At 39.9% G+C, this 24,091-nt stretch overlaps 1 protein-coding gene across 3 annotated transcripts in view; it reads left to right on the top strand.

The window, feature by feature from the left end:
• map2k5 (mitogen-activated protein kinase kinase 5) overlaps positions 1-24,091 on the top strand; it is a 65,329-nt gene that overhangs the window by 1,955 nt on the left and 39,283 nt on the right. For all 3 annotated transcript variants that reach the window (XM_080884523.1, XM_080884522.1, XM_080884521.1), the window contains exons 4-14: positions 6,379-6,448; positions 7,212-7,252; positions 8,571-8,638; positions 8,746-8,794; positions 10,294-10,358; positions 16,082-16,121; positions 16,262-16,330; positions 18,432-18,513; positions 19,470-19,531; positions 23,084-23,132; positions 23,242-23,315. In XM_080884523.1, coding sequence (XP_080740649.1) covers positions 6,379-6,448; positions 7,212-7,252; positions 8,571-8,638; positions 8,746-8,794; positions 10,294-10,358; positions 16,082-16,121; positions 16,262-16,330; positions 18,432-18,513; positions 19,470-19,531; positions 23,084-23,132; positions 23,242-23,315 — 669 coding nt within the window. The remainder of the gene's footprint in view (positions 1-6,378; positions 6,449-7,211; positions 7,253-8,570; positions 8,639-8,745; positions 8,795-10,293; positions 10,359-16,081; positions 16,122-16,261; positions 16,331-18,431; positions 18,514-19,469; positions 19,532-23,083; positions 23,133-23,241; positions 23,316-24,091) is intronic.

Raw genomic sequence — 24,091 nt, 5'->3', positions numbered from 1 at the left:
TGAAAGTCCACAGAAAGTCATTAAGGCATGGGAAAGCGAGGGTCAGATTAACATGAAGAAAGGTAAAGCAAAAAAGAGACAGAGAATTTTTTTTAAAAGGGTGGGAAAAAAGACACAAAGGACAATAGGTCACCAACTGCTGCATCTGTAACAAAACGCATTCAGCAAATAAAAAGCACCTGATAGAGGATAGATACGCAAACGTACAGTCTTTCTGTGTGTATGAGTAATAACACTCATACACACAGAGTGTGATTGTGTGGTTTTCATGAAAGTTACTTGATTATGAGTTTGATAAACAACAACAACAGCCACTGGTAGCCAGAGGTGACAACCTAAATTACACAAGAAATGGACTGAAAATATGTGGCAACAGGTCTTATGGAGTGATGAAGCTAAATTTGTTTAAAGTTTGTTGAGTTTAGGTTAAAGGTAGAACAGTGAGTGTCTACAGCTATCTGTTAAACACTGTGAAGGCTCCGTCATGGTTTGGGGCTGCAGTTAAGCCTGTGGTGTTGGAGGTCTTGTCAAAGCTGATGGATTCTGAGTGCAGAAAAGTGTGGCCAGACTTTGATACACCATGCAATCTCATCTGGAAAGTGTGTGCCTGGCAACAGCTTTATTATTCAGCATGACAATGATCCTAAACACACTGCCACTGCGCAGAAAAACACACAATTGAACACAGTCAGTCATGGATTGGCCTCCCCAGAGCCCAGACGTCTGTAGCTTTTCAGCTCACAGCCCGACACACACCAACACAACAGCACAGATAGCACAGACGTTAAGGCGGCGAGGCGCGATTGCGGGTGCCGCTCAGGTGCAGCGGCGCTGCAGACCACGCCCCGCCACACACATTAACCAGGTAAAATACATATTTAGGCAGAATTTTGCAAATATCTATTTTTCATTTTTCAGCAGCGTAGTGCTTTTTTTTTTCCAATTATTATTTTTTTAAAAGTCAGGTCAAGGCTCCAAAAGCCCAAAGGTGATTTAAGGGCGGCGGCTCACAACAGTTTTTCTTTGCTACATGGGTCATTTTAGTTCAGCTGGGTGTCTTTCCTTTTGTTATATTTCTTTAAGAGTTCAAAATGTGTTAATTACATAAATAAAATGTAATTTTCTCTGTAGCACTTCATGGATTTAAGCAACACCTTAGTTGTTTACACAAAGCATAAAGGTAAAAAAAAACAATATATACAGTGTTATCTTCATTTTAGATGTCAAAAAGTACTTGCGGCTCCAGTGTTTTCTTTTGCATGGAAATTGCGTCCAAATGTCTTTTTGGGTGTTAAAGGTTGCTGACCCCTGGTGTAAGAGAATTCACACTGTTTAAGAATAAATATGGTCACACCAAATATTGAATTTCAGACTTGTTAGAATTATACAAGCTCTATACATATGCTGTATTTCTAAGTATGTCTGCACATGTGTCAATAAATCACTGCACCTATTTCCTAATTTCCTAGCAAAATATAAAGAAATGAGGGGTTGATCAAGGCTTTTGCACAGCACTGTACATGCCAGGGTTATGTTTTCCAGTTATGCTGCTGCATTGTAGCATTCTTACTGTGTGCCGATTCCTCATTGGAAAGTAGTTCTGACAGAAACTGTTCACATTCAATCCTTTGTGCAGTTTAGATGACATGGCCAAGAGCATGTCTGAACTACATTTGAGCATTTTGAAAGGTCCTCCTCCTTTATGTGTTCTGCACTATTTTGGTTAATTTTTTTTGTGCAGCTTTTTAGAGCCATTTAAGTGTCTGGGGTTTTGTATATTGTATCGTTTGGAAAGCTTTTGAGGCACGTCAAATTGACATGACACAGTAACAAGGACGTTGTTCAGATTTTCTGTATTTTTTAAGTGCTTTGCTCAGCGCCATAATAAAGCCACTCACCTCTCTTTTTATTAAGCAAAACCTTAGACCCAGTCAATCCTCAACAATCCTGAACTCTCAGTTTGAGTGTTTACCTTTCTAGCTCGCATGGACTTAAGGTGTAAATAAGTCATTTTAAGAATGGTTTGAAAAAACCTTTAGTATTAAATATGCTACACCAAAGTTTTTAATGTTAAATTAAAAGGCGTTCTTCGATAGCCACCAAAGCCTTGGTTGAATTCAAAATGACCTCATCAATCTGGTGAGTTACATCAAATACTATAAAATACTTGGCCTAGAACGAGAAGCACAATTCTTCAGGTAGCAAAACATGAGACGGCAAGATGCTGATTTGATGGCAATCTCCACTGACGTAGTTATTTATAATATAACATGAAGAAATTGAAGCCATATAGCCTCATCTAGTAGCAGTTAACCTATGGCAATATTCAGCAGCACACATGCAGACACGTCCCACATCCCCTTCAGCTCCCTCAAATACTGCAGTATATTTTCATATTCGACCATACTTACTGTTCATGCCGCGGACAGTAAGAGTAATGGCGTTTAATGGGTTTTCTGTATGAAGTACACTGTAAACTAAATGAACTGTCAATTTTTATTATTTATTATTCAGTACTTAAAGTTTTGCCTCATTAAAGAGCAGCCCCCCTGGGCTGCAGAGTTGTTCAAAATCTACTTTCATCTGTGGATGTCTTTTACCCCCCATCAGCTCACAATGATGCTACTAGAGCCACAGGCACAATTTACACTCCCTGCTTCTTTTTTTTTTTTTTGTCCATTTTTGTCATGCATTCACTTGTGGTTGCTTTTTAATCATTAAGTAGCATAGGGTAGCAGGGTGATTAAGCAAAAAGAGACAGATGTTGTGCCAAGAAGTGTTGTTAGACAGACGTGGAAAAGGCTTTGACCTAAGCAAGTTTTGTTTTCCACAGATCCAGCGGATGTTGTTCTGTGCACTGTCCTGTTAAAGCTGGAGTAATGGTTGAGAAAGGGGCAGTGTTTACAGTGGGACAAATTATGATTTGATCTCCTGCTGAATTTGTACGTTTGCTCACTTACAGTGAAATCAACAGTCTCTAATTTTTATGGCAGTTTAATTTTAATGGAGAGAGACCAAAATTCAACCAAAATCCAGAAAAAAAATCCTGTTGCATAAAACTTCTAAACTGATTTGCATGTCATTGAATGAAAAAACCATTTGATCTCCAAGCAAAACAGGACTTAGTACTTGGTAGAAAAACCCTTGTTGGAGAGTAGAGCAGTAAGAGGTTTCTTGTAGCTGGTCTTCAGGTTTGCACACATCTCAGGAGGGACTTTTGCCCACTCCTCTTTACAGAAACTCTCTAAATCCTGTAGGTTTCTTGGCTGCCTCCTGGCAACTCAAAACTTCAGCTCGCTCCACAGATTTTCTGTAGGACTGAGGTGTGAAGATTGACGAGGTCACTCCATGACCATAATGTGGTTCTTCTTTAGCCACTCATGTGTTGCCTTGGTGGTCATCGTCATGCTGGAAGACCCATCCAGCACCCACTACCCATCTTCAGTTTTCAGGGAAGTAGATTCTCGTCCAGGAGTTTAAGGGTGCATGGCCCCGTCCGTTGTCATCTTGATGCGATGAAGTTGTCTTTTACCCTTAACAAAAAAACAGCCCCAAGACATAATGTTTCCACCTTCGTGCTTGACATTGGGGATGTCGTTCTTTGGGTCATACCCAACATTTCTCTTTCTTCAGACACGGTAGGTCGATGCCAAAGAGCTCAATTTTGGTTTCCACAAAATTCCACAGCAGCTTCAGACTTCCATGATGCTGACCAACGTTGACTTGATGGTCATTTTTTATATTTCTTTCATTATATGTCTGTGTGTGCACACAGCCAGTCTGTAGGAGGTGTAATTCTGGCTGGGTTGAAGGGGATTAAATACTTTTTTGTAATAATTCTGTCTTGCTCCATTAAAACCACGAACTTGCATTAACATTAGAGACTCTTAATTTCTATGTAAATTTTGGTTGTTTCTATTTTGATGTCAGCCCAAGAAGTCATACGTCTGTGATTTCAACAAAAAAGAAAAGTTGTCATTTATCATGGGCTAAATGTTTAGTTGTATGTTACATGGAAAATATCGCAATTAATTACAGAACCGTGCAGACTTGTTTTACTTGTTAGATAAAATTAGGCCGACACTGTGGTTTGTTTTTATTGCATTTTTATTTGTCTGAAAAAATGCATGTCCAAAAACCTTGAGTTCCTTGTAATTTGTTGCAGATGAAATGAAAATGAAATGAAAAAATTGATATTTTGTTAAAGAAACATTGAAACGTGTATTGTTTTTGCTGGCAGTTACACTTTTTGTCTTTATTCTGACATGCCTTAGGTGTATATAAATTTATGACTGACCCCTGCCTCTTTCTACAGCGCCCAATAGAAATATTAAGTATCCACAACAGTGCACAGCTTTTCCCACAGATTTCAGACCCCATTTGTTCAGTGAATTTTTGGCAAACAAATCTCGGAGCCTCATAATGGCTTTCTACTCATGGGACTGCCAGCTGTACAAAAAGCTGCTGATCACCTGGAAATACTGGGCTCACTAGACTATAATTTACGCTAGCCGTGTACTTTGAATGTTTTATGCAAGTGTTATGCATTTCAGCTCTGGATTGCATTTGTATTTAGGGTTTTTTTTTCCCTGTTGTTTGCTGCCTTTTGGCCTCCGTGGAGACTAGTGGGTTTTTGCTTGAGTGTTATTAATTCCAGGTGAGCAGACAGCCATTATATGAAATTAATAGGAATTAAGGGAAGCAGCATGTTAGGTGAAATGTGGGATAATTCAGTTTCTTCACGGTTGCTTTGTGTGTGTCTGTTTGTGTGCGTTTGGGAGGGTGTGTATATTTTTATTAGGAAATGTATAATCAGGCTTTTAAATACGCTGTCAGTGCACGATGTTTGCTTTCTTTCTTTCTTCTTCTTTTTTTTTTTTTTTGTCTTGTTCAAGATCTTTGCTTTAACATTGCCCTGCGAAAAATTCACGCTCGTGATTACTGAGCAAAATTAATGCTCAAATTCAGCACTTAATTAACATCAGTCTACAGAGGGCATTTATTGTGAGAAGTATCCCCCAGCACTAAGAACATTGATTGCTACATGCTCCTGCGAGACCCGCTAGACTTCCAGGCATTTCTAATCATTGTTTGACACCTTGAAAGACAGACGCCCCCTGTTCAAAGTTAAAGACCAGCCTATGTCAGGTGCTTAAAAAAAACAAAAAAACATGTGACCTCATCCCTTCCTCACTCAGCTCCCCCTGGAGGTAGTGGCGCTAATTCCCATTTCCCATTTGCTCTTGGTCTGCTAATGATGATGAGACTCACACTTTCTCTCTCTTGCACTCTGGCTTGTCCCTTAAGGCTGAGCGATGGTATTTGGGATCGGACACTGTTTAGTTATTGGCCAACAATGGAGAATGTCTTTTAATAACACACCTACTACAGATTAGGTGGTAATTGCAGCCTTGATCAATAAGCTAGCTGAGCGGAAAATTAAAGGTACGTGAAGCCCGAACACCCCCAATTCCCCCCCCCCCCCCCAACACACACACAAACACACACACACACACACCATGTTTTTTTGCTATTAAGACCCATTGTTCAGATGCGGCCTATTGAGAATGCTGGAGGGCGAAAGCAGAGGGCTAGGAGCGAGGAGGGGATCTGACAGTGATAAATAGGCCTTTTAATAACAGCTGTGCCACATGGGTAGCCATTCTGATCCATTCCAATCCAAGCCGTGCCCATCGTCCTCCCTCCTGCCTCCTCAGTGAAAGAGCATTTACATTTTGCTGCGATCACTCAGTACTAGTTTGTAAATGAATTACAATAAACTTGTGTATGTGTGCACAATATAAAGACATCGTCTCAAACTCAACCCCTGCAAAAGCAGAAGACATCAACAAAACGCACATAAGTAAACACACACACACACTCTCTCTCTCCCATGCTCACACACACTTGCGGTTTAACAGATGGTTTGGTTAACTGAAACATCAATTATTGCATTGCCTTGGCAAGCAACCGAGAGGCTCCAGAGTGCGTGCATGCACGTGTTAGTCCTGTAGGATATGAGTGTTTGGTGAGCTGTTGACCTGGAGTAGAAAAGGGTTAATGCTACACTCCTTCAGAACAAGCCCACAGGGCATTGGTCCTCGTCTGCAACAGATTTCCGCACAGCATGCTCACGTTTTTTTACAAAAGACTGTGGATTAATTCTGGTGGCAGTTAAATAAACATTTTGTGTGTGTGTAATACTCTAAAATTAGGCCATGTAGTGTAGGGTCAGATCTTCAAATTTAAGGTTTTTCTACCTCTGTCGTGTGCTGATAACATTCTTGTACAGATATTATCTGTGAACTTAAATGCATGTAAAGTCATTTCAATTTAGTGTCACACTCGACTGTTTGTCATTTGCTTTTCCCCTTTTAGTACTGCAACACAATGAATGAACAACGCATGAATGGACTGCTGCCGGACCCTCTGCAGATTTTTCCAAGAGGTACAAAAGTGAGATGTTCTATTTTTATCACGGGCTAGGCGATGCTAACGGCTGCTTTGTAATTAACGTGGTGACAATTAATCACCAGCACCATTTAAATATATAAAAATATTCACACTTTATTTGTAAACGCCTATTTTACTAAAATTAGTGTACATGACCTGCGCTGTTTTCACAAAAATGTGAGCATTTGGTGAGTAGGAGTAACAGTGGAGCCTCTGGATAACATTAAAATTCAGCGGCTGGCTTTGTTGTTGGATGTCATTCATAAATCTACATTTCTTTTGCTCCAAGGGCATTCAAAGTGCATGCTTGTGTTCAGCTCAGGCTAAGCCTTGCCTGCATCTCTGGCATTGTGCAGTTTCTGTTCCTAAACTGGTTTTCATAATGAGGGCCTTTTCATAACATAGTTTTTCTATATTTTCAGCTAGTTTTCACAACGCTCAAAGACATACATAATCTCTAACAGGCCCTAGGGGAGATGTGATGAAACATTTTATTGTCTCCCTTTAGCTCTCTGGCTCACTCTGTTTCTCTCTCTATCTGCCCCTCTTTCCTCTAACGCTGTGATTGTTTTCTTTCTACCTAACTACCAACCAACCATCTCAAGAGACCAACAGCTCAATCACTCTCTTGTCCACAACTAATTTTTTAGTAACTCTCATTTCATCATTTTTTTCCTTCATGAAGAACTGATTCCTTTTCACCACATTTGTAAATGGCCCAGTGATGTGTTCTACAATCTAGTCAATTACTGTTTCAGCCGGCAAGACTCCAGGGATCCGGAACATACATGGCCTGAAGGTACCTATCTCAATAATTGTTTCGGCTGCCTTACACAGAGAATGAGGGGAGGGTGAGAAGTTGAGTCAAATGGATTGATAATGCTGTGTTCCACTTATTGAAATGTCAATTGAAGTCAAGGCTCTCCTTCTCTTTCACTCATTGTCTTGCTCCCCTCGACTATGTTTATGCATTAGCATATCTGGCTGCGGCTGTAGCAGGGCCTGTCTCTCTGCTTTTCCATCCGTCTCTCTGTATTCTTGATTCTCATGCTGCGATAGTCATTTAAGAACAAGGTGTTATCTCCCCTCCAGAGTATTATGATCCTCTCATTCCCTATGATAGAAAGAGTGTCAGCGTTGGTTAGAGAAAAAACTAAATCGGGCAATAAGAAGATGTCATTGTTCAACCATGAAATTGTCATTACAAGCCCCCAAATGGCCTCTCGCAGACCTTCCCATTTTATGTTAGGCATATGTTGCTATTGAAACTCACTGCTAATTACCATGGGTTAAATGACTTGACACCTCCTCCATCTCTCCAGATGATCCATATTATATCCATCTGCATTTCAATGATAAAATCACCCCCCCCCCCCCCCACACACACACACACACACACACACACACACACACACACACTCACAAATACTACTTTATGTATCCTCTGAGGAGCTTTGAGAAGTGCTACTGAACCGAGTCAGTTTTTTTTTTTTTAAAGGTCAAGAGTCTGTTTTGAGAATACGATGTTCTTTCCAGAAAACCTTTAGTCTTTTGCTAATCTTTCCCTGCTTTTCTCCTGCTTTAATACAAAAGTAATTGGCCGAGGGAAGCCCTGTGTGCCTTTTTAAATGAGGTTTTCTTGGGCACTAATTAAAGAGACATTCCCTGTGCTTTAGTGGACCCAACGCATTGGCCTTTTGATCTCAATTAATATGCTATTTTTAGTATCTCCTTTAAAGGGTCTTGTCTCTCCTTTTGTGTTCATATCTAGGTTGAGCCTGGAGGTCTTTGGAGTAAACATAGATGCAGATGAATAGATGTAAAGAAAAAGTCTCCCACGAGGCACGAAAATGGGAATGTCTTAAGTTTTCGTCTGGACTCTCCCAGCTGATTTTTGCTGTCTTTCTTCCTGTGCTTTTATGCAAATAAAAATTTTCTTCTTCTTCATTTGGCTCTTTTTTTTTTTCTTTTTTTTTTAAACAGTCAATTGACTTCACAAGCTGAAACGAGAGGCTTGTGTTTTATTGTCCATGTGACCATGTGCTGTTTTTTTTTTTGTGTGTGTGTGTGTGTGTGTGTTTTTTTACATTCTTATGCCTGTCTTTGCACACCTTCAGGTTAATACAAGGCCTAATCCAGCAAATGACTGCAGTCACGCTGTCCCAGACTCTATAGCTAACAACAGGTGAGCTTTCTGGGGCACAAGGATCATGTTACACTACCTGGAATAAACAACTAAACCTCTGGTTGGTAAATGTGGTGAAGTCTGATATACTGTTTTCTGTCCTCCAGCTTAAAAAAGTCATCTGCAGAGCTGAAGAGGATCTTGACAAATGGCCAGGTTAGTGTGTGCTTTGGGGTTTCTGTACGATTCCAGCCTGTAATCTTACTGCTGTTGCTCTGAGACCTACTGAGGGGCTGTGGGCATGTCATACAGGGTGTGTATTTGGATGTTGTCTCGTCACGCTGACTGCACCCAATATATAGACTTGCTCTCTCCTTTCTCACTCACACGCACTCTGACTCTGTAACTAGTGTATGCATTCAGACACAGTGGCTATCATGTAGGAAGAAAATTAGACATACAGCCTTCCTGGTTTCTACCTGATTGTTGGGGTTTCACTGTATTACTGTGGGGTCTTTATCTTAAAATATACAGTGCCTTGAGGTGACAGTTGTTGTGATTTGGCACTGCATGAATAAAATTGGAATTGAAACCATCATTTCTCTTTACCTCCATCTTCTCACCTTGCTATCACATTAGTTGTGGTTAAATTAGGGAGGGTCCATTATCACGTGTTGTGTGCAGGCATGTTTACATGTTTACTGCACAGCCTGACCCTTATCAGTACTCATCCACAGTCTAAATATCAAAATAAAGGAACTTTTTAAACTAATGTATTGTTAGTCTGCAGCCTCAGTGAACATCACACACACTGAGGTCATGTTGAACGGAGGCAATAATTAGAAATTAAAAATATTCACTTTATTTTGTTAATTAAAAAATTATACACGCAAATAAAAGTACTTTTAAAAATAATGACAAATAAAAAAATGTATTTTTGGCACAAATTTTAAGTTGTGTAGTTACCAAAACGTGTAGTGGATTTATTTTGCTTTTATATTTTTATTTTGCATTATTAAGGGACATATTTTAATATTGAATAGTGATGTTTTGAGTAATTTTCACCCTAAAATCTTAGACCAGGACAAACGTTACATAATGAACTGTAAAATGTATTTATGAATTGAATACATGATGGCTGTCTTACATAAAAGTATGCTGATATTATACAAAACAACAACATACAACTCTTACTTTTTTTTCATGGATTTTATTCTGCCTTCTTCAATGCTTAGTTGATATTTATATTTACATAAGCTTTGCCTCAATCAATTATTTCATCGTCCTGGTTGGAAAAATCTACAAAATGTACAAGAGGAGGAAGCTACATGATCACACCCTGACTTAAAAAAATGAATAAATTATGAAATGATTGAAAACAACTCATCATTAAATCCTACAACATTCAGCGTCCCACTCGCCCAAACACAGTATTGTTTCTTTGTTTAAAATTGGACAGCAAAACCTTGTATTGATCTCTTCTCCTCCTTCTCTTATTTTGTTTTTCACTCCTTACGTCGCTGAACTTGGACTGACCTGAATTCTTGTCTTGTTTATAGCCTTCAATTACAGTGCAGTCCCATCTCCCTCACGTGCTCACATCTCTGTCTCTCTGCCAGTTTAGTTACACATGTAATTCAGCGGTTGTATTGCTTCTCATGTTATAACATCCACTTACAATCAGTGTAATCCTGGGTGTGTTTCCTTCTCTGCAGATAAATGCCCAAGATATCCACTATCAGGAGCAACTTGGCCATGGAAATGGAGGCACAGTTTACAAGTAAGTGTTTGTTGGCTCTCACGATGAGGCACCAGCATTGCAAGGCCAAAGCACTGTAATGGATAGTGACACTGAAGAGATTATGGTGCATTCAGTAAGCCTGAAAAAACTGTACCTGGCAGATATTCAACAAGAGTGGGTACTTTTAGATTGAGTGTGACTTCTATCATTTTTCTGTCCACTTTTTCTAACAAAATAGGACTCAAAACTGCATTTTGTGTGAAGGGGTTTCATTCCTCACAGCACTCTTTCTGTTCAATTGTGTCTCCATCTATCACTCACTGTTTGGTGGGGCATCTGTCAGGCTGATTTTCATCTGTACCTTCATTTTTTTTTTTTTATTCTGGGTTGAAGGTTGCAAACATATATGATATCGATTTGGGGCTGTAAGGTATGACAGCTATTGACTTAATTGGCCTATAGTAAAGCACATAACCTACCACCAAGAAGACTTCCATCCTTTCTGGCTAGACAAATGTATGACTGACCTGATAACGTTGTGACAAGGTTGGCATTTGTGTCGCTCCTTCTATCTTTCTTTCCCCTACCTTGTGCTTTCTCTTTCCCATCAATCCTCAGCTATTGAGCTGTTTTATTGAGATTGAAGTATTGATCACTGCTCAGACTAACCTTGGCTTGACGGAGTGCTCTGCTTCTGATAGTCCAACAAATCCAAACGTCTATCTTTTTTATTTCTTCATCCTTTTCTTTCCAAACACCTTTTACTCTTTTATGATTTTTCTGAGGTTTTTTTTTTTAATATATATATTTATAAAGCTGCAGTTTCTTATAGTTGTCATAGAATAAGATTGTTCATCAGTTTGGCACCAGAAGTGGTTACACTGCACAGGGGAAGGCCAATACTGCAAACCCAACAACTTTTCAGTCAATTTAGCCCAGCAAAAAATCTATATGCAATGCTGCTGAACTTTCTAAGGTTGAAAGGAGACGATTTTGAAAAAACAAAACAAGTAATGTTTGTTATTTGTGTTCTATTTATGTGTTTATCTAATTTTAATTTGGCTTTTATTAGTATTTAATGAACATGCTTTAATTATTTGACAGATACTTTTGCAGGTCAGAATCATTTAGACAAGCAAAGGAAACCAAGTGTACTGAAAAATGTGCATGTTGACCGCTCACTCTCATGCCATCTTTACTATGTGTGATGCTAATTCCATTTAGCAAATTTTGTGACATAGAAATGAGGCGATGCTGTGCCCTCTTCAGGACCTGCTGTTCATTCCAGCTTATATTGGGCCTATCACTTGTGAAGAGCACTACGATAAGCTCCCCACCTTTTAACCTCTTAGCCCATTTATGACCTAGAGCCATTTAGACTCAATTGGATGTTACCAACATCTCAGCTCTCCATAGCCACATACTGACCTAACCATCCATCAATGTCAGCCTTTGTTTTTTATTACACACTCTTTCAGAAGTCCATCTTGTCCGCCACTCCTACTGACTCTACGCCTTATAAATACAATAACAAGGACACACAGGCTGTACTTGTGACTCGTGGCGGTGCAATTAAAAGAAGCACATTTGCCTGGCTGTGGTGACATCTACTTAGACATCCACGGCTGCTCCTTTAGTGTCTCAGCCCATTTTCTCCATTGATTTTATTTTTCCTTTATATTGATCATTGCGTTTCAAATGGCTGTGCTTCACTGGTTGATTGCTCTTAGATTTTCTAGTTGTCTGAAGAACCAGAGGCATTGTGTTTCCATATATGTGTCTTTTTTTTTTTTTCAATTTTTTGTTTCCTTTATTAAATTTGGTCCAATATATGAATTTGTGCAGTGATGGGTAAGAACTAGAGCCTTAACAGGTATACATTTTGGGGATGGATAACTTCACCCATAAATGCTCAAGCCTTCTCTGAGTGAAACTGTTTCCAGCTATGCTGCAGTGTTTGGTGTGATACATGGATGTCCCACTCTAAACACTTGATCTGCATTTTTACCAAACTTGAGAACAGTGTTGGTCAAATAAAGCTATTTAAACCTATTTTCTGCATATTCCAGCATATAAAATAAAAGGCGGAGGTTTGCCCTGGTGCAGGTGTGTCGCAGCGGACAGTGGAAGGATCCAGCAGTTTCTCTGTGAATTTCACATTTCCGTGGCAGCGTACTCGGTGCTTGCTCGGACGTTTAGGGGGTTTTTCGTTGTAAAAAGAAGTTTTCTTCCCACACAGTGAGCAGCGGACGCTAATGTTTTTGTCACTTTTTACGGAATCAAACTCAAAGTAACGTCAGTATTTCCTCGCTTTAAACGCTGCACGGTCATATGCTCTCCCGCACTCGTTATATTATCCATTGTTGATCTGTTGCCACGAACGTCGCACTCGCTTACGTCACTGTCACGAGACACTCTTGCAAAAAAAATCACGGTTTTAGTAACACCCTAACGCAGCGTGCTTACGGGAAAGTAACGATAATCGAATTGCCTTTTTTTGCAATAGTAATCTCTTACTTTACTCGTTACTTGAAAAAAGTAATTGGATTACGCGTTACTGCCCATCTCTGCTTGAGAATAAATAGCACCTTTTGCACCAATCTTAATGTTGAGGATGTTGATCCAAAGACCAAATGGCAGTATCCATTGGAGGAGTCAACAGTGGCTCATAAAGTGTGCTCAACACTCTTTTTAAGCATTCAAGGTGAGGATCAGACTGTTGGTCGTGCTATAACTTCCTGAATCATCTAAATCGGATAATTTCCCGCATTTGACCTCAACTTTAGTGCCTGCAATCATACCCGGACCTACTGCACATTAAAAGCACAGGTGTACTTTTTGACTATACCAATACATTTCTCACTCATCGCCTAACCTTCCTTCAGGTTTAGCTTCCTATCATCACATCCTCTGTCCTAAAATCAAATTCAACTTAATGGGTTGCCTGCGTACTTTGTGCATGTGCTCAGCCCAGGACTTCTATGGAGCAATGTACAAGGCTGATTTTGAAGTGGTGAATATAATTTAGATGAGTTATGGTTTTTGATATTTGTATATGAAGACCTGTTAAGCTAACTTGGGTCTCATTAATGCACATCTATATCTGTTTCATCCACAAGAGGCCTGTTCACAAAAATATTGAGCGTTTTTCATACAGTGGTAAAGAAACCTTTAAACGCTTTTTATTTGAACTCTGGATTTCTGCTCATAATGTTTTGGATTATTAGGGAGCCTTTTATGTCTCTGTGTTTGGGTTTCTGTCAGTCTGTGGCACTTGGGTGACCGGTGAAAGCAGTATCAGGTGAGGGAGTCAGGGAGAGAGAAAGGCAGCTCGTCGTCCATGTGGCAGTGTAAGCATAGCACGTTAGCCCTGATCCAGGAGGCCGATCTCTAACCCACGGCCCCAACTTCAGAGACATAGAGAGAGGCCCTATGAATACTGCATGATGAAGCTTTTATTACAGAGCGAGCTAGAGTGTAAATAAGATCCAGGCAATGGGGCACGTTTACTGGGGTCAGATCAGGGGGAAGTGGCAGGGGGTGGCTATGTAACCTTGTCCCCATGTCTCCTGCTGTCACAAGCCTGTCACTGTAACTCATACAGGGATGTTCGGCCCTGAGGCAGTCAAGGACAACCTCAGAATAAAGCTTCAGTGCAGTAGAGGTCCTATTGCATCTCCACCCCTAAAACATGCCCTGAACATGCATTTCTTTAAACTTGGAGATTAAGAAGCTAGTCACTGTTTCTTTTGTGGCCTCCTTTAGCTGCAGAAACCGCCATCAGATGTTTCCTATAGTTGAGATGTTTGTAACTTGAGACTTGCATGACAAGGAAATAACTTGCAGAGGACCGCTCTTCCTCCAAAACCATGCAAGTCCATCAATATTTCCAGACTTCATAGAACAGCTTATAGCTTGCTATGCTTCATAATTGGCTGAGGTTAAGATCATTGTAGAATTTGTACTTCCTTTATTCCTGAAAAGCAGTGTTCAGTTTTTCAACATTCTTAGCCTCCTCAGTGAGAACAATAAGTTGTTTAGCACGGTGAAGACGTGGTTTAATCTCCTTTCAGGCTGCCACACTTACACAGCCTGCCCAGTCAGTATTTAACATGTCTACCCCTGCAATCTTGCCTCAATTAACATCTTTGTCTTAATTAAGAAGCAGCAGCAGTCATGCTTAACTGATATTGATTGTAGCTTAAAGGAAGACCGAGACATCAAAATGAAAACAAGGCTATCAGCCTTCGTGTTCAAAGAGCTCTGGTCTAGAAAGATGACGCTTAAATTCTTAAACACTGTATCCGTCTTGAGGCAAAAAGAAATGACAGTGTGAAATCAGAAGAAGCTAATGGAAAAAATATTTAACAAAAAACAACAAAAAAAATCTGGCCTTCTTGTTTTATCTGTAAAATTTGGCTCATGGCAGACCTTTGTCATGGGTCCTGACACAAATTGAAGTTGCAAGTAATTCAGAGGATTATTTAAGCAATACTGACTCTACTACCTGTAGATTCAAGGAGGGCATAGAAGCTGAGACCCTGTAGCTATCAGTGAATTTAATAAATTGTTTAATATGTGAGGTTACTGTTTCTTCTCTGGACACCTTGAAATAAATGACAATCACTTAAATGTCTGAAGTTTGTCTTTAATTAGGGGAAAAAGAGAAATGTGGCATGGCTGTAGTCAGAAAGCCAGAGCCAAAGTTAGCTCTAACTGTGGGTAAAAACCTGAAAGGCACTAATAGGTACCATTAATTAAAGGCCTGGGACAGTTTAGAGGTATCTGTCCGAAGAGAAATGCGATCCTCCAATCTTAGACACATTAATCACACCTTGTGCAATGCACATTCTCTCTGGATGACCCACAGACGGTTGAGTAGCCAGGTATCACATTTACTAAGCCTGTTTGTGAGCTAACCAGCCTGTGTGACGTACACTGAAGCCAGCTCATCCCCATCACCTGACAGCTGTTGGACAGTATTTGTCCTTGAGGATTGTATGCTGAGAGGTCACCGGTCCCGTAAACTAACCTTCAAGGGCTGTAACTAAAGCCGATGTTTGGCATTAAGGAGTTTGATAATTAAATCATTATGGGGCCAGGTCGGTGGCTGCTGCTTTACTTGCAACTCAAAACTCTGTCTGGAGCAACTAGACAGAGGCTGACTGCATCAGGTTTTGCGTGATGCTCTCTGACCTTGAAGAGAAATAACAGCAGGATTTTGTCAGTCTGGTTTAGACTCTGCTCAAAAAGTCCGATGTGGATGATTTATAGTCAGTTCTTTTGGTCAATAAAACATTATTGAACTAACTGTAGCATTACTCGCATCATCACAGCTTGTGGTGGTTTTAATCAGATAGTGTTGCATGTTTTTGTTTCAGAACAGAGTCTAGAGCAGCTTCATGTAATAGAAGTGTTAAAGGGAGTAAACTTTAATGGCAAAATATGAATTTATGAGCAAAGTATGGCCCTCACATTCACCAGATATGAACATCATTGAGACTCTATGAAAAATGCTGTAGAAGAATAAGAAGCTACTTTCAGCTGCTCCCTTATTCATAAGGGGTGAATATGGGACTATTTGTATGAGGCAGGTTTATTAAATACTGAGTAACGAGGGTGCTCAAACTTGTATAAATGCCATATTTCTTTCATTTTGTAAGTTCATTAAATAAAAAGTAACAACATATTACTGTCTGAGACGGCATTCCCTTTTTTCAGTTTTGTTTTAACCTTATTGTCTTCTCTTTTGACCCATCCAGAGCGTACCACGTTCACGGCAAACGGGTTTTAGCTGTCAAGGTGAGAATTCCTTCCATTTACATGACGATCATAGTGCTTACTTTTTCATTTAGTCCGTCCCTTTGAAACATCAGCGGAATTTGTTGGTGTCGAGTTTATAATTTTGCTGCCCCTTTTGTCTCGCCCATGTCTGATTGCAGGTCATTCCCCTGGATATCACGGTGGAGTTACAGAAGCAAATCATGTCAGAATTAGAAATTCTCTACAAGGTTAGTTTTGAACGACTAATTCGCCTCCTGTTCTTCACCAAAACATTTTTTTCTCCACTGATGTCTGATGTCGTACCGCACCTACATTTTTAATTAATCATGAGTCTAACTAATGAAATGCCATTTATCACCTCTGGTCTTACTTACTAAGCCAGGGATCAGTGATACATGAATGAACAGGCACACAAATGTGTGTGTGATCTGAGAAAGAATATATACAGTGGGGCAAAAAAGTATTTAGTCAGCCACCGATTGTGCAAGTTCCCCCACCTAAAATGATGACAGAGGTCAGTAATTTGCACCAGAGGTACACTTCAACTGTGAGAGACAGAATGTGAAAAAAAAATCCATGAATTCACATGGTAGGATTTGTAAAGAACTTATTCGTAAATCAGGGTGGAAAATAAGTATTTGGTCAATAACAAAAATACAACTCAATACTTTGTAACATAACCTTTGTTGGCAATAACAGAGGTCAAACGTTTACTATAGGTCTTTACCAGGTTTGCACACACAGTAGCTGGTATTTTGGCCCATTCCTCCATGCAGATCTTCTCGAGAGCAGTGATGTTTTGGTGCTGTCGCCGAGCAACACGGACTTTCAACTCCCGCCACAGATTTTCTATGGGGTTGAGGTCTGGAGACTGGCTAGGCCACTCCAGGACTTTCAATTGCTTCTTACGGAGCCACTCCTTTGTTGCCCGGGCGGTGTGTTTTGGATCATTGTCATGTTGGAAGACCCAGCCTCGTTTCATCTTCAAAGTTCTCACTGATGGAAGGAGGTTTTGGCTCAAAATCTCACGATACATGGCCCCATTCATTCTGTCCTTAACACGGATCAGTCGTCCTGTCCCCTTGGCAGAAAAACAGCCCCATAGCATGATGTTTCCACCCCCATGCTTCACAGTAGGTATGGTGTTCTTGGGATGCAACTCAGTATTCTTCTTCCTCCAAACACGACGAGTTGAGTTTATACCAAAAAGTTCTACTTTGGTTTCATCTGACCACATGACATTCTCCCAATCCTCTGCTGTATCATCCATGTGCTCTCTGGCAAACTTCAGACGGGCCTGGACATGCACTGGCTTCAGCAGCGGAACACGTCTGGCACTGCGGGATTTGATTCCCTGCCGTTGTAGTGTGTTACTGATGGTGACCTTTGTTACTTTGGTCCCAGCTCTCTGCAGGTCATTCACCAGGTCCCCCCGTGTGGTTCTGGGATCTTTGCTCACCGTTCTCATCATCATTTTGACCCCACGGGATGAGATCTTGCGTGGAGCCCCAGATCGAGGGAGATTATCAGTGGTCTTGTATGTCTTCCATTTTCTGATGATTGCTCCCACAGTTGATTTTTTCACACCAAGCTGCTTGCCTATTGTAGATTCACTCTTCCCAGTCTGGTGCAGGTCTACAATACTTTTCCTGGTGTCCTTCGAAAGCTCTTTGGTCTTGGCCATGGCGGAGTTTGGAGTCTGACTGTTTGAGGCTGTGGACAGGTGTCTTTTATACAGATGATGAGTTCAAACAGGTGCCATTCATACAGGTAACGAGTGGGGGACAGAAAAGCTTCTTACAGAAGACGTTACAGGTCTGTGAGAGCCAGAGATTTTCCTTGTTTGAGGTGACCAAATACTTATTTTCCACCCTAATTTACGAATAAATTCTTTACAAATCCTACCATGTGAATTCATGGATTTTTTTTTCACATTCTGTCTTTCACAGTTGAAGTGTACCTCTGGTGCAAATTACTGACCTCTGTCATCATTTTAAGTGGGGGAACTTGCACAATCGGTGGCTGACTAAATACTTTTTTGCCCCACTGTACATAGTCTGTGTGTGTGTGTTTGTGTAATTAAATGATAAATGTAGTACTTCTTTCAGCAGTTAGACTTGCAATGGATGCTTCAGTGATGCTTTTGAATCATGGACTGAAATCTTAAAATCTGATCACAAAAAGCTTTTGTGCAGTTCATTCCTGATAATTTTTCTTTTTTTCTTTTCAAATTTATTTATTTTTGTTTATTTATTTTTTTCGTAATCCTGAATAAATATTTTTGGCATGCTCTTATATGATCACATTTTCTGTGCTCTTAAATTGCAGTGTGATTCTCCCTACATCATCACTTTCTTCAGTGCCTTTTTTGTAGAGAACAGGATATCAATATGCACAGAATTTATGGACGGTGAGTTTCTTTGCGACTTAAGCAAGTAGCTTGTTTTTTTCCCTTTGCTAGCTACAGTTGTATAAAAGAGACTTTGGGGGAAAAGTCCTCTTTCTCTCTGCCGTGTACCCATTTACACTTCTGCAGATCAAGAGAATGTCTGATCGCTGTAAGTTGTTTAGCATGCCTGTGTGCTAAAAGCTACAAGGGCGTGATAAATCTTGACTTAAGTGCAGTTGTAGGTGTATTTGTGTGTGCCTTTACTGGTGTGAGATGGAGAACTGTGGGGTTTTTTTGTTTTTTGGGGGGAGGTGGGGGAAAGCTGTATATGTTTGTCAAAATGTGTGTTAATGCAGTGATTTCCCTCGATTCACACATTTTCTAGCTTGTCAGCAGTCTGTATAACTTCTGAGTACTCTGTTAGTTCATGAAACATCATGAAATTTCTGGACGTATGTGTACAAATGTAAACCGGTTCACATATAGCAAACACTGAATGATGATTGGGTATAATTGTGTATAGTCGCTATAATTTTGCAGAATACTTGGATGATATCCTCAGTATCACTTTATCTTAAATTAACTGGGTAGCGTTTTGATGATGTTATAAAAAAATGACTGATTAGACTTTTATTTGTATTATTACTACTACTATTATTATTATTACTTTTATTATTTCATTTTTATTTATTGATTATTTATGTATTTAAATTAGTTTTGTGTACTTTTTGCAGTGTATATGTAGATCAGCATTGCTCTCTTGGCAATGATGTCAGTTCAGGATCTGTGGGCTAGATAAGTAATATAAAACCTGGATTAAGATGAAATGAGCATTTCTTCTTTTCTTTTTTTTAATCTGAATTGTGCAACATGTCTGTATTACTGTAACGCTCTAAATATACATGCGCACATACACTTATACATGCATACATTGACACTGACTAACCTGTGTCAATGGGGAAATCTGTGTTGTGCAGGTGGCTCATTGGACGTCTACAAAAGAATTCCAGAGCACGTGCTTGGAAGGATTGCTGTGGCGGTAAGTGTTCATAAAGTTTGCAGAGTTTCCCTGCTGTAAAGTTAAAACCTTTTTTTACTCCATATACAGAGCTCTAGCTGCGAGCACAACAGACCCCACCTACCTGCTATTCAAACTTTCTGTTTGCAAGAAATCAGCCAATCAGATAAAAGTTGGTTTAAAGGGATTTGGTGCAGCATTAAAAACATTTTTTCAAATTGCCGATGAATAGAGGCTAAACAATTGTCTAATATAATATAAATATACAATATTTTAAATAGTGAAGTCAAAATTCAGGACTTTTTATTGCCCCTCTGTTAGCCTGGTTCTTCCAGAGGTTTCTACCTGTTAAAAGGGAGTTTTTCCTTCCCGCTGTTGCCAAGTGATTGCTCTGATTGCTGGGTTTTCTTTGTATTATTGTAGGGGTTTTATCGTAAAGTATAAAGTGCTTTGAAGTGACTGTTGTTGTTGTGATTTGGCACTACATGAATAAAACTGAACTGAAGCAAATTACAAAATTACAGTTATACTACCAATACTAAAGGAGTTATATATGTTGACATGTATAAAAAGTATAGCATCAACAAATTGTGTATATACATATCTAAGCATATATAATATGTTATGGCAAAGCCCTAGGGAGACGGTTAATTTGTACTTAGTATAGTAGTAGTATTTATTTTATTGTCATTGTCAAGAACTTCTTGTACTTTTTAAGATAGCGCTGTCGACCCTCTATAGCACATATGTTTCAAAGTTGTGGCCCAAATACAACAGTGGTCCCACTTCCTCCATGGGCAGACTATAACAGCAGGAAACCCTTGGTTACTAATTTGTCAGCAGATATAGACTACTGACAAATTGTAGCATTTGCCTAGCTCTAGCTGCTTTCTACATCCCCATTCATATAACTGCTAAAAGGTTAAGATAAGCTTTATTATCATTGTAAGCACAAATAAACAACAAAATTGGAGGCACTGCTGATGTTGGTGTATACAGACAGACAAACATAAATAATCATACTTTTCAAATAAAAGAGTAATAAAAATATTCTCTGTACTATCATCAATAGAAATAATAAATAAATAGATAATAATGCTACGGATTGCAGCTTTAATGGCTCAGGTAGGCAGTTGAATAGATGGATATTATAGAGGTATTTTAACTATTGTATTTTGCACTTAAGGTAGATATTGCATAGAGATCAAACATGAACTTGTTTGTGCATGCGTACCAGAGCATGAAACTTAAGTGATGTCACTCAGTATAATTAAATATTCATATTATTTTAATGCATTATTATGCAAAAATGTTTAAAAAAAAAGGTTTTCTGACCACTGTTGATGTCTGGGATCATCGTCATTCATCAGGATTGGGTATTGATAACATTTTTATATCAATGCCAAATGAATAAATAATATAAAATTCTGCTTGTAAACATGAAACCATCGCTAAAAGCTTGGAGGCTTACCGTTACAATGAATTGGACATTTTGTAACTGTTTCTCAGTCCCACCTGGCTCTCGATTCCCTTTTCTAGTCGGTGGTTTTACCTCTTGAATTTAATTGCCCATGCGTGCGCGGCAGTCACAGTTTCAGTGTGACCTGTTATTTGTTTGCTGCAAACAAAACAGACCTGAGACGACAAACTCATTTAATGTATTAAAGAAATAAAGACAGGAGAACCACAGGTGTGAATTTTTCAATTAGCCCTTATTAGGTGAATGATGGACAAAGTGAGTGTTGTTTTCCTCGTACTCGCCCCGTGCCCATTTCTCCCTCATGTTCTCCTCTCAGTTAAAACTCACATTCTGATCGTATTTGGCCTTGATGTTGATTAATGCATGCCTCTGTTCCACACTCATTACCCTTCTCCTGTCTCCACCTCCTCTTTTCTGTCTCTCTCCTTTAACTTTGTCCGTAATCAAACAATGACAGCTATTTAGTCAGTGTTAATTCTAATTCACAGCTTTCCTTCCTTTCCACTGTCACAGTTGTTAATTATCACAGAAGGAAAAGCACCCAAGAGGGTGCGAGTGGAGCTGCAGACGCCAGTTGTTGCGCTTGCACCACAACCTTTCAAAGCAGCAGGACTTCAGAGAGCTTTTGTGATTTCTTAATTTATCACAGAGGTTGTTTTGCACGAGTGCTGGATGACGGGAGCCTTGAAGCTAAAATCTGCTGTCACACCCCGTAAATGAAGAAACCACCACAAAGCAACATTACACGTTTGCAAATGACTTTAATACTTACTTCTTACTTTTCTAGGTGCCCTAAACTGCCTCCTTCCTAATTCTTCAGTTATTTTCTCTTTTCTCTAGAGAGAAAGTCAGCTTGTTCAGAAAGAGTTTCTTGTGTCCGTATTCACTTCCTGTTGGTTGCTTCCTGATTCTCCGTTTGTCACCAGAGACTTGTAGACATTTTACTCGAATGCACCTCATAATTTTAGCCAATTTGATGTCCATGTTTCCTCAAATGACTTCATAGCTTAACATTGTTGTTGGGATAGACTGTAGAACTTGCCTACAGTATTGTGCAGAAGTCTTCTCCCATTTCTCTGTGTATTGGGAAATAACAGTTTATTGAAATGTGTGCAAGCATAAACTGGAGTTTGTAAAATTAGAAAGAGTTAAAAGTCAGTATTTTGTGTGAACACCTTTACTCTTAACCACAGCCTGAACTCTCCGAAACCTCTTTTCCACTTGCATCTACTCAGCTCGACTCTACTGGATTCTACTTGGTTTTTAGGGTTTTTCATTAGGTGCTCGTTTTTAAAGTACAAAGTTGGCTGGGGTTGCAAGCGAGCCGAGTCTAGCCAAAAATGTGATATCAACAGACTTCCAGGAAGTGATGTCACTGGATGAGTCATGATAGTGACTCTGTCACAAGAATCAAGCCGAAGCAGAAGTAGATAAGTACTTTTGGGCAGCTCTGTTCCTCACAGTTTAATTATTTGACGAATTCTGTGAAAAGTGAAACCACGGCTCTCGTCCCATTCACTCATAGGAATGGACTGAAAGCACTCAATGAGCCTTTGAGCAACACGCTTTTAAGCCGTTTTACAGATCTAAAAGCCCATAGACTAGGGAGACAGATATTTCACTGCCTTATTCACCTGCAGGTCTATAATTTAAATGCTCTGTTACTTAAATATGGGAACTAATATTCACTGAAACAAGGCAGAAACTCCATACTTGTCTTTAAAATGATGTAATTCACAAGTTGTTTGGCTAATACCATCACGCCATACTACTCCTTGAGGTTAGTCTGGACAAACGTGACAGATTGTGCAAGCTGGTCTTAGTTGAATCTCCTGTAATCACCACTTTATTATACAGCGACAGTTACTCTGAAGGAGTCCTTCCATCATGCCGCATGCTGGGATCCTGGAGCCTGTTCACCTGCTGCTAAATTTTGTTCTTTAAAATGTGTCACTTTATAACTGAACTCTTTCAAAACAGAGGTGGCGATAAACCTGAGTTAATGTGAAGTAGTTGTTATTCACCAGGGTGTGCTGGTTACACGCCTCATGCTGTCAGAATTGATAGTTGTTCTCTGCCGCTTGTGTCTCTAGGTAGTCAAAGGCCTGACGTATCTGTGGAGCCTGAAGATACTTCACAGAGGTGAGTAAGGTAGTGCACGGCCTCCGTGTTATTAAAAAAGAGCAGGGTTGATAAAGACAAGCCGCGGTGTGCTGATGTTGCAGTTCTATGAAGCAGTTTGTCTCCACAGATGTCAAGCCTTCCAATATGCTGGTGAACACCCGAGGACGAGTCAAGCTCTGTGACTTTGGTGTCAGCACACAGGTACACTGATTTGTTTGTGCGAGCATGAGTGAGAGAGGAAAAGAGAATGGGAGATAGAGGAGAGAAGAAAAAGAACAGTTGTCTGTGGCTTCAAAAACCTCAGTCCTGTGCTCTCGGCGTGTCTGTGTGCGCGTGCATATGGTCAGCTTGTCAATCACCACATTCATTTTCCAACTCAAGACATCAGCGCTGTCCCAGGGGTGTTCCTCTCACATTAACCCCCCACCTCCATTGTTCTGCAGCCTCTCAGAAAAATCACTTGTTATAATTATGACCCACACACACAACGCCAAGCCTCATTGATATGTATTCAGTAGATTGGGGGAAAGCGTGGGTGACGGACAATGGAGTGCGTGTGTGCAAGTCTGTGTGTGCATCAGTGTGCGTTTTGTAGTGTAATCATCAGGGACAGACCTTCACCGCTCCCCAAAACATCAACCCGAGGTCTGCTTTTTTAACACACATCGCTTCTGTGGTAAATTGTTATTCATTTTTAACCTCCACTTCCTTGCTCAACTCCAAGGTGAATTTACACCCTCACTGACTTGTCTTTTTAACTCTATTTTTCTGTTAAAGTCTTTTCCACTCATGTACATGCTTCCTCACTCTTTCACGCTCCAGAGGGCATGCTCACAAAAAAAGGAGAGAGAAAAACAGCCTTAAGGGAACAGACACTCATTATCACAGTCCTGTCATTGATGGCATGTGCCATTGTGTCCACATGCACAAACTCACTAATGTCTCCTTGTCTCACTCCTGTTCCTTTGTGCGATGGT

Source organism: Rhamphochromis sp. 'chilingali' (assembly GCF_963969265.1).
Source record: "Rhamphochromis sp. 'chilingali' genome assembly, chromosome: 6".
NCBI classification, from domain to species: Eukaryota; Metazoa; Chordata; class Actinopteri; order Cichliformes; family Cichlidae; genus Rhamphochromis; species Rhamphochromis sp. 'chilingali'.
This window is presented reverse-complemented; position numbering and strand designations above follow the sequence as displayed.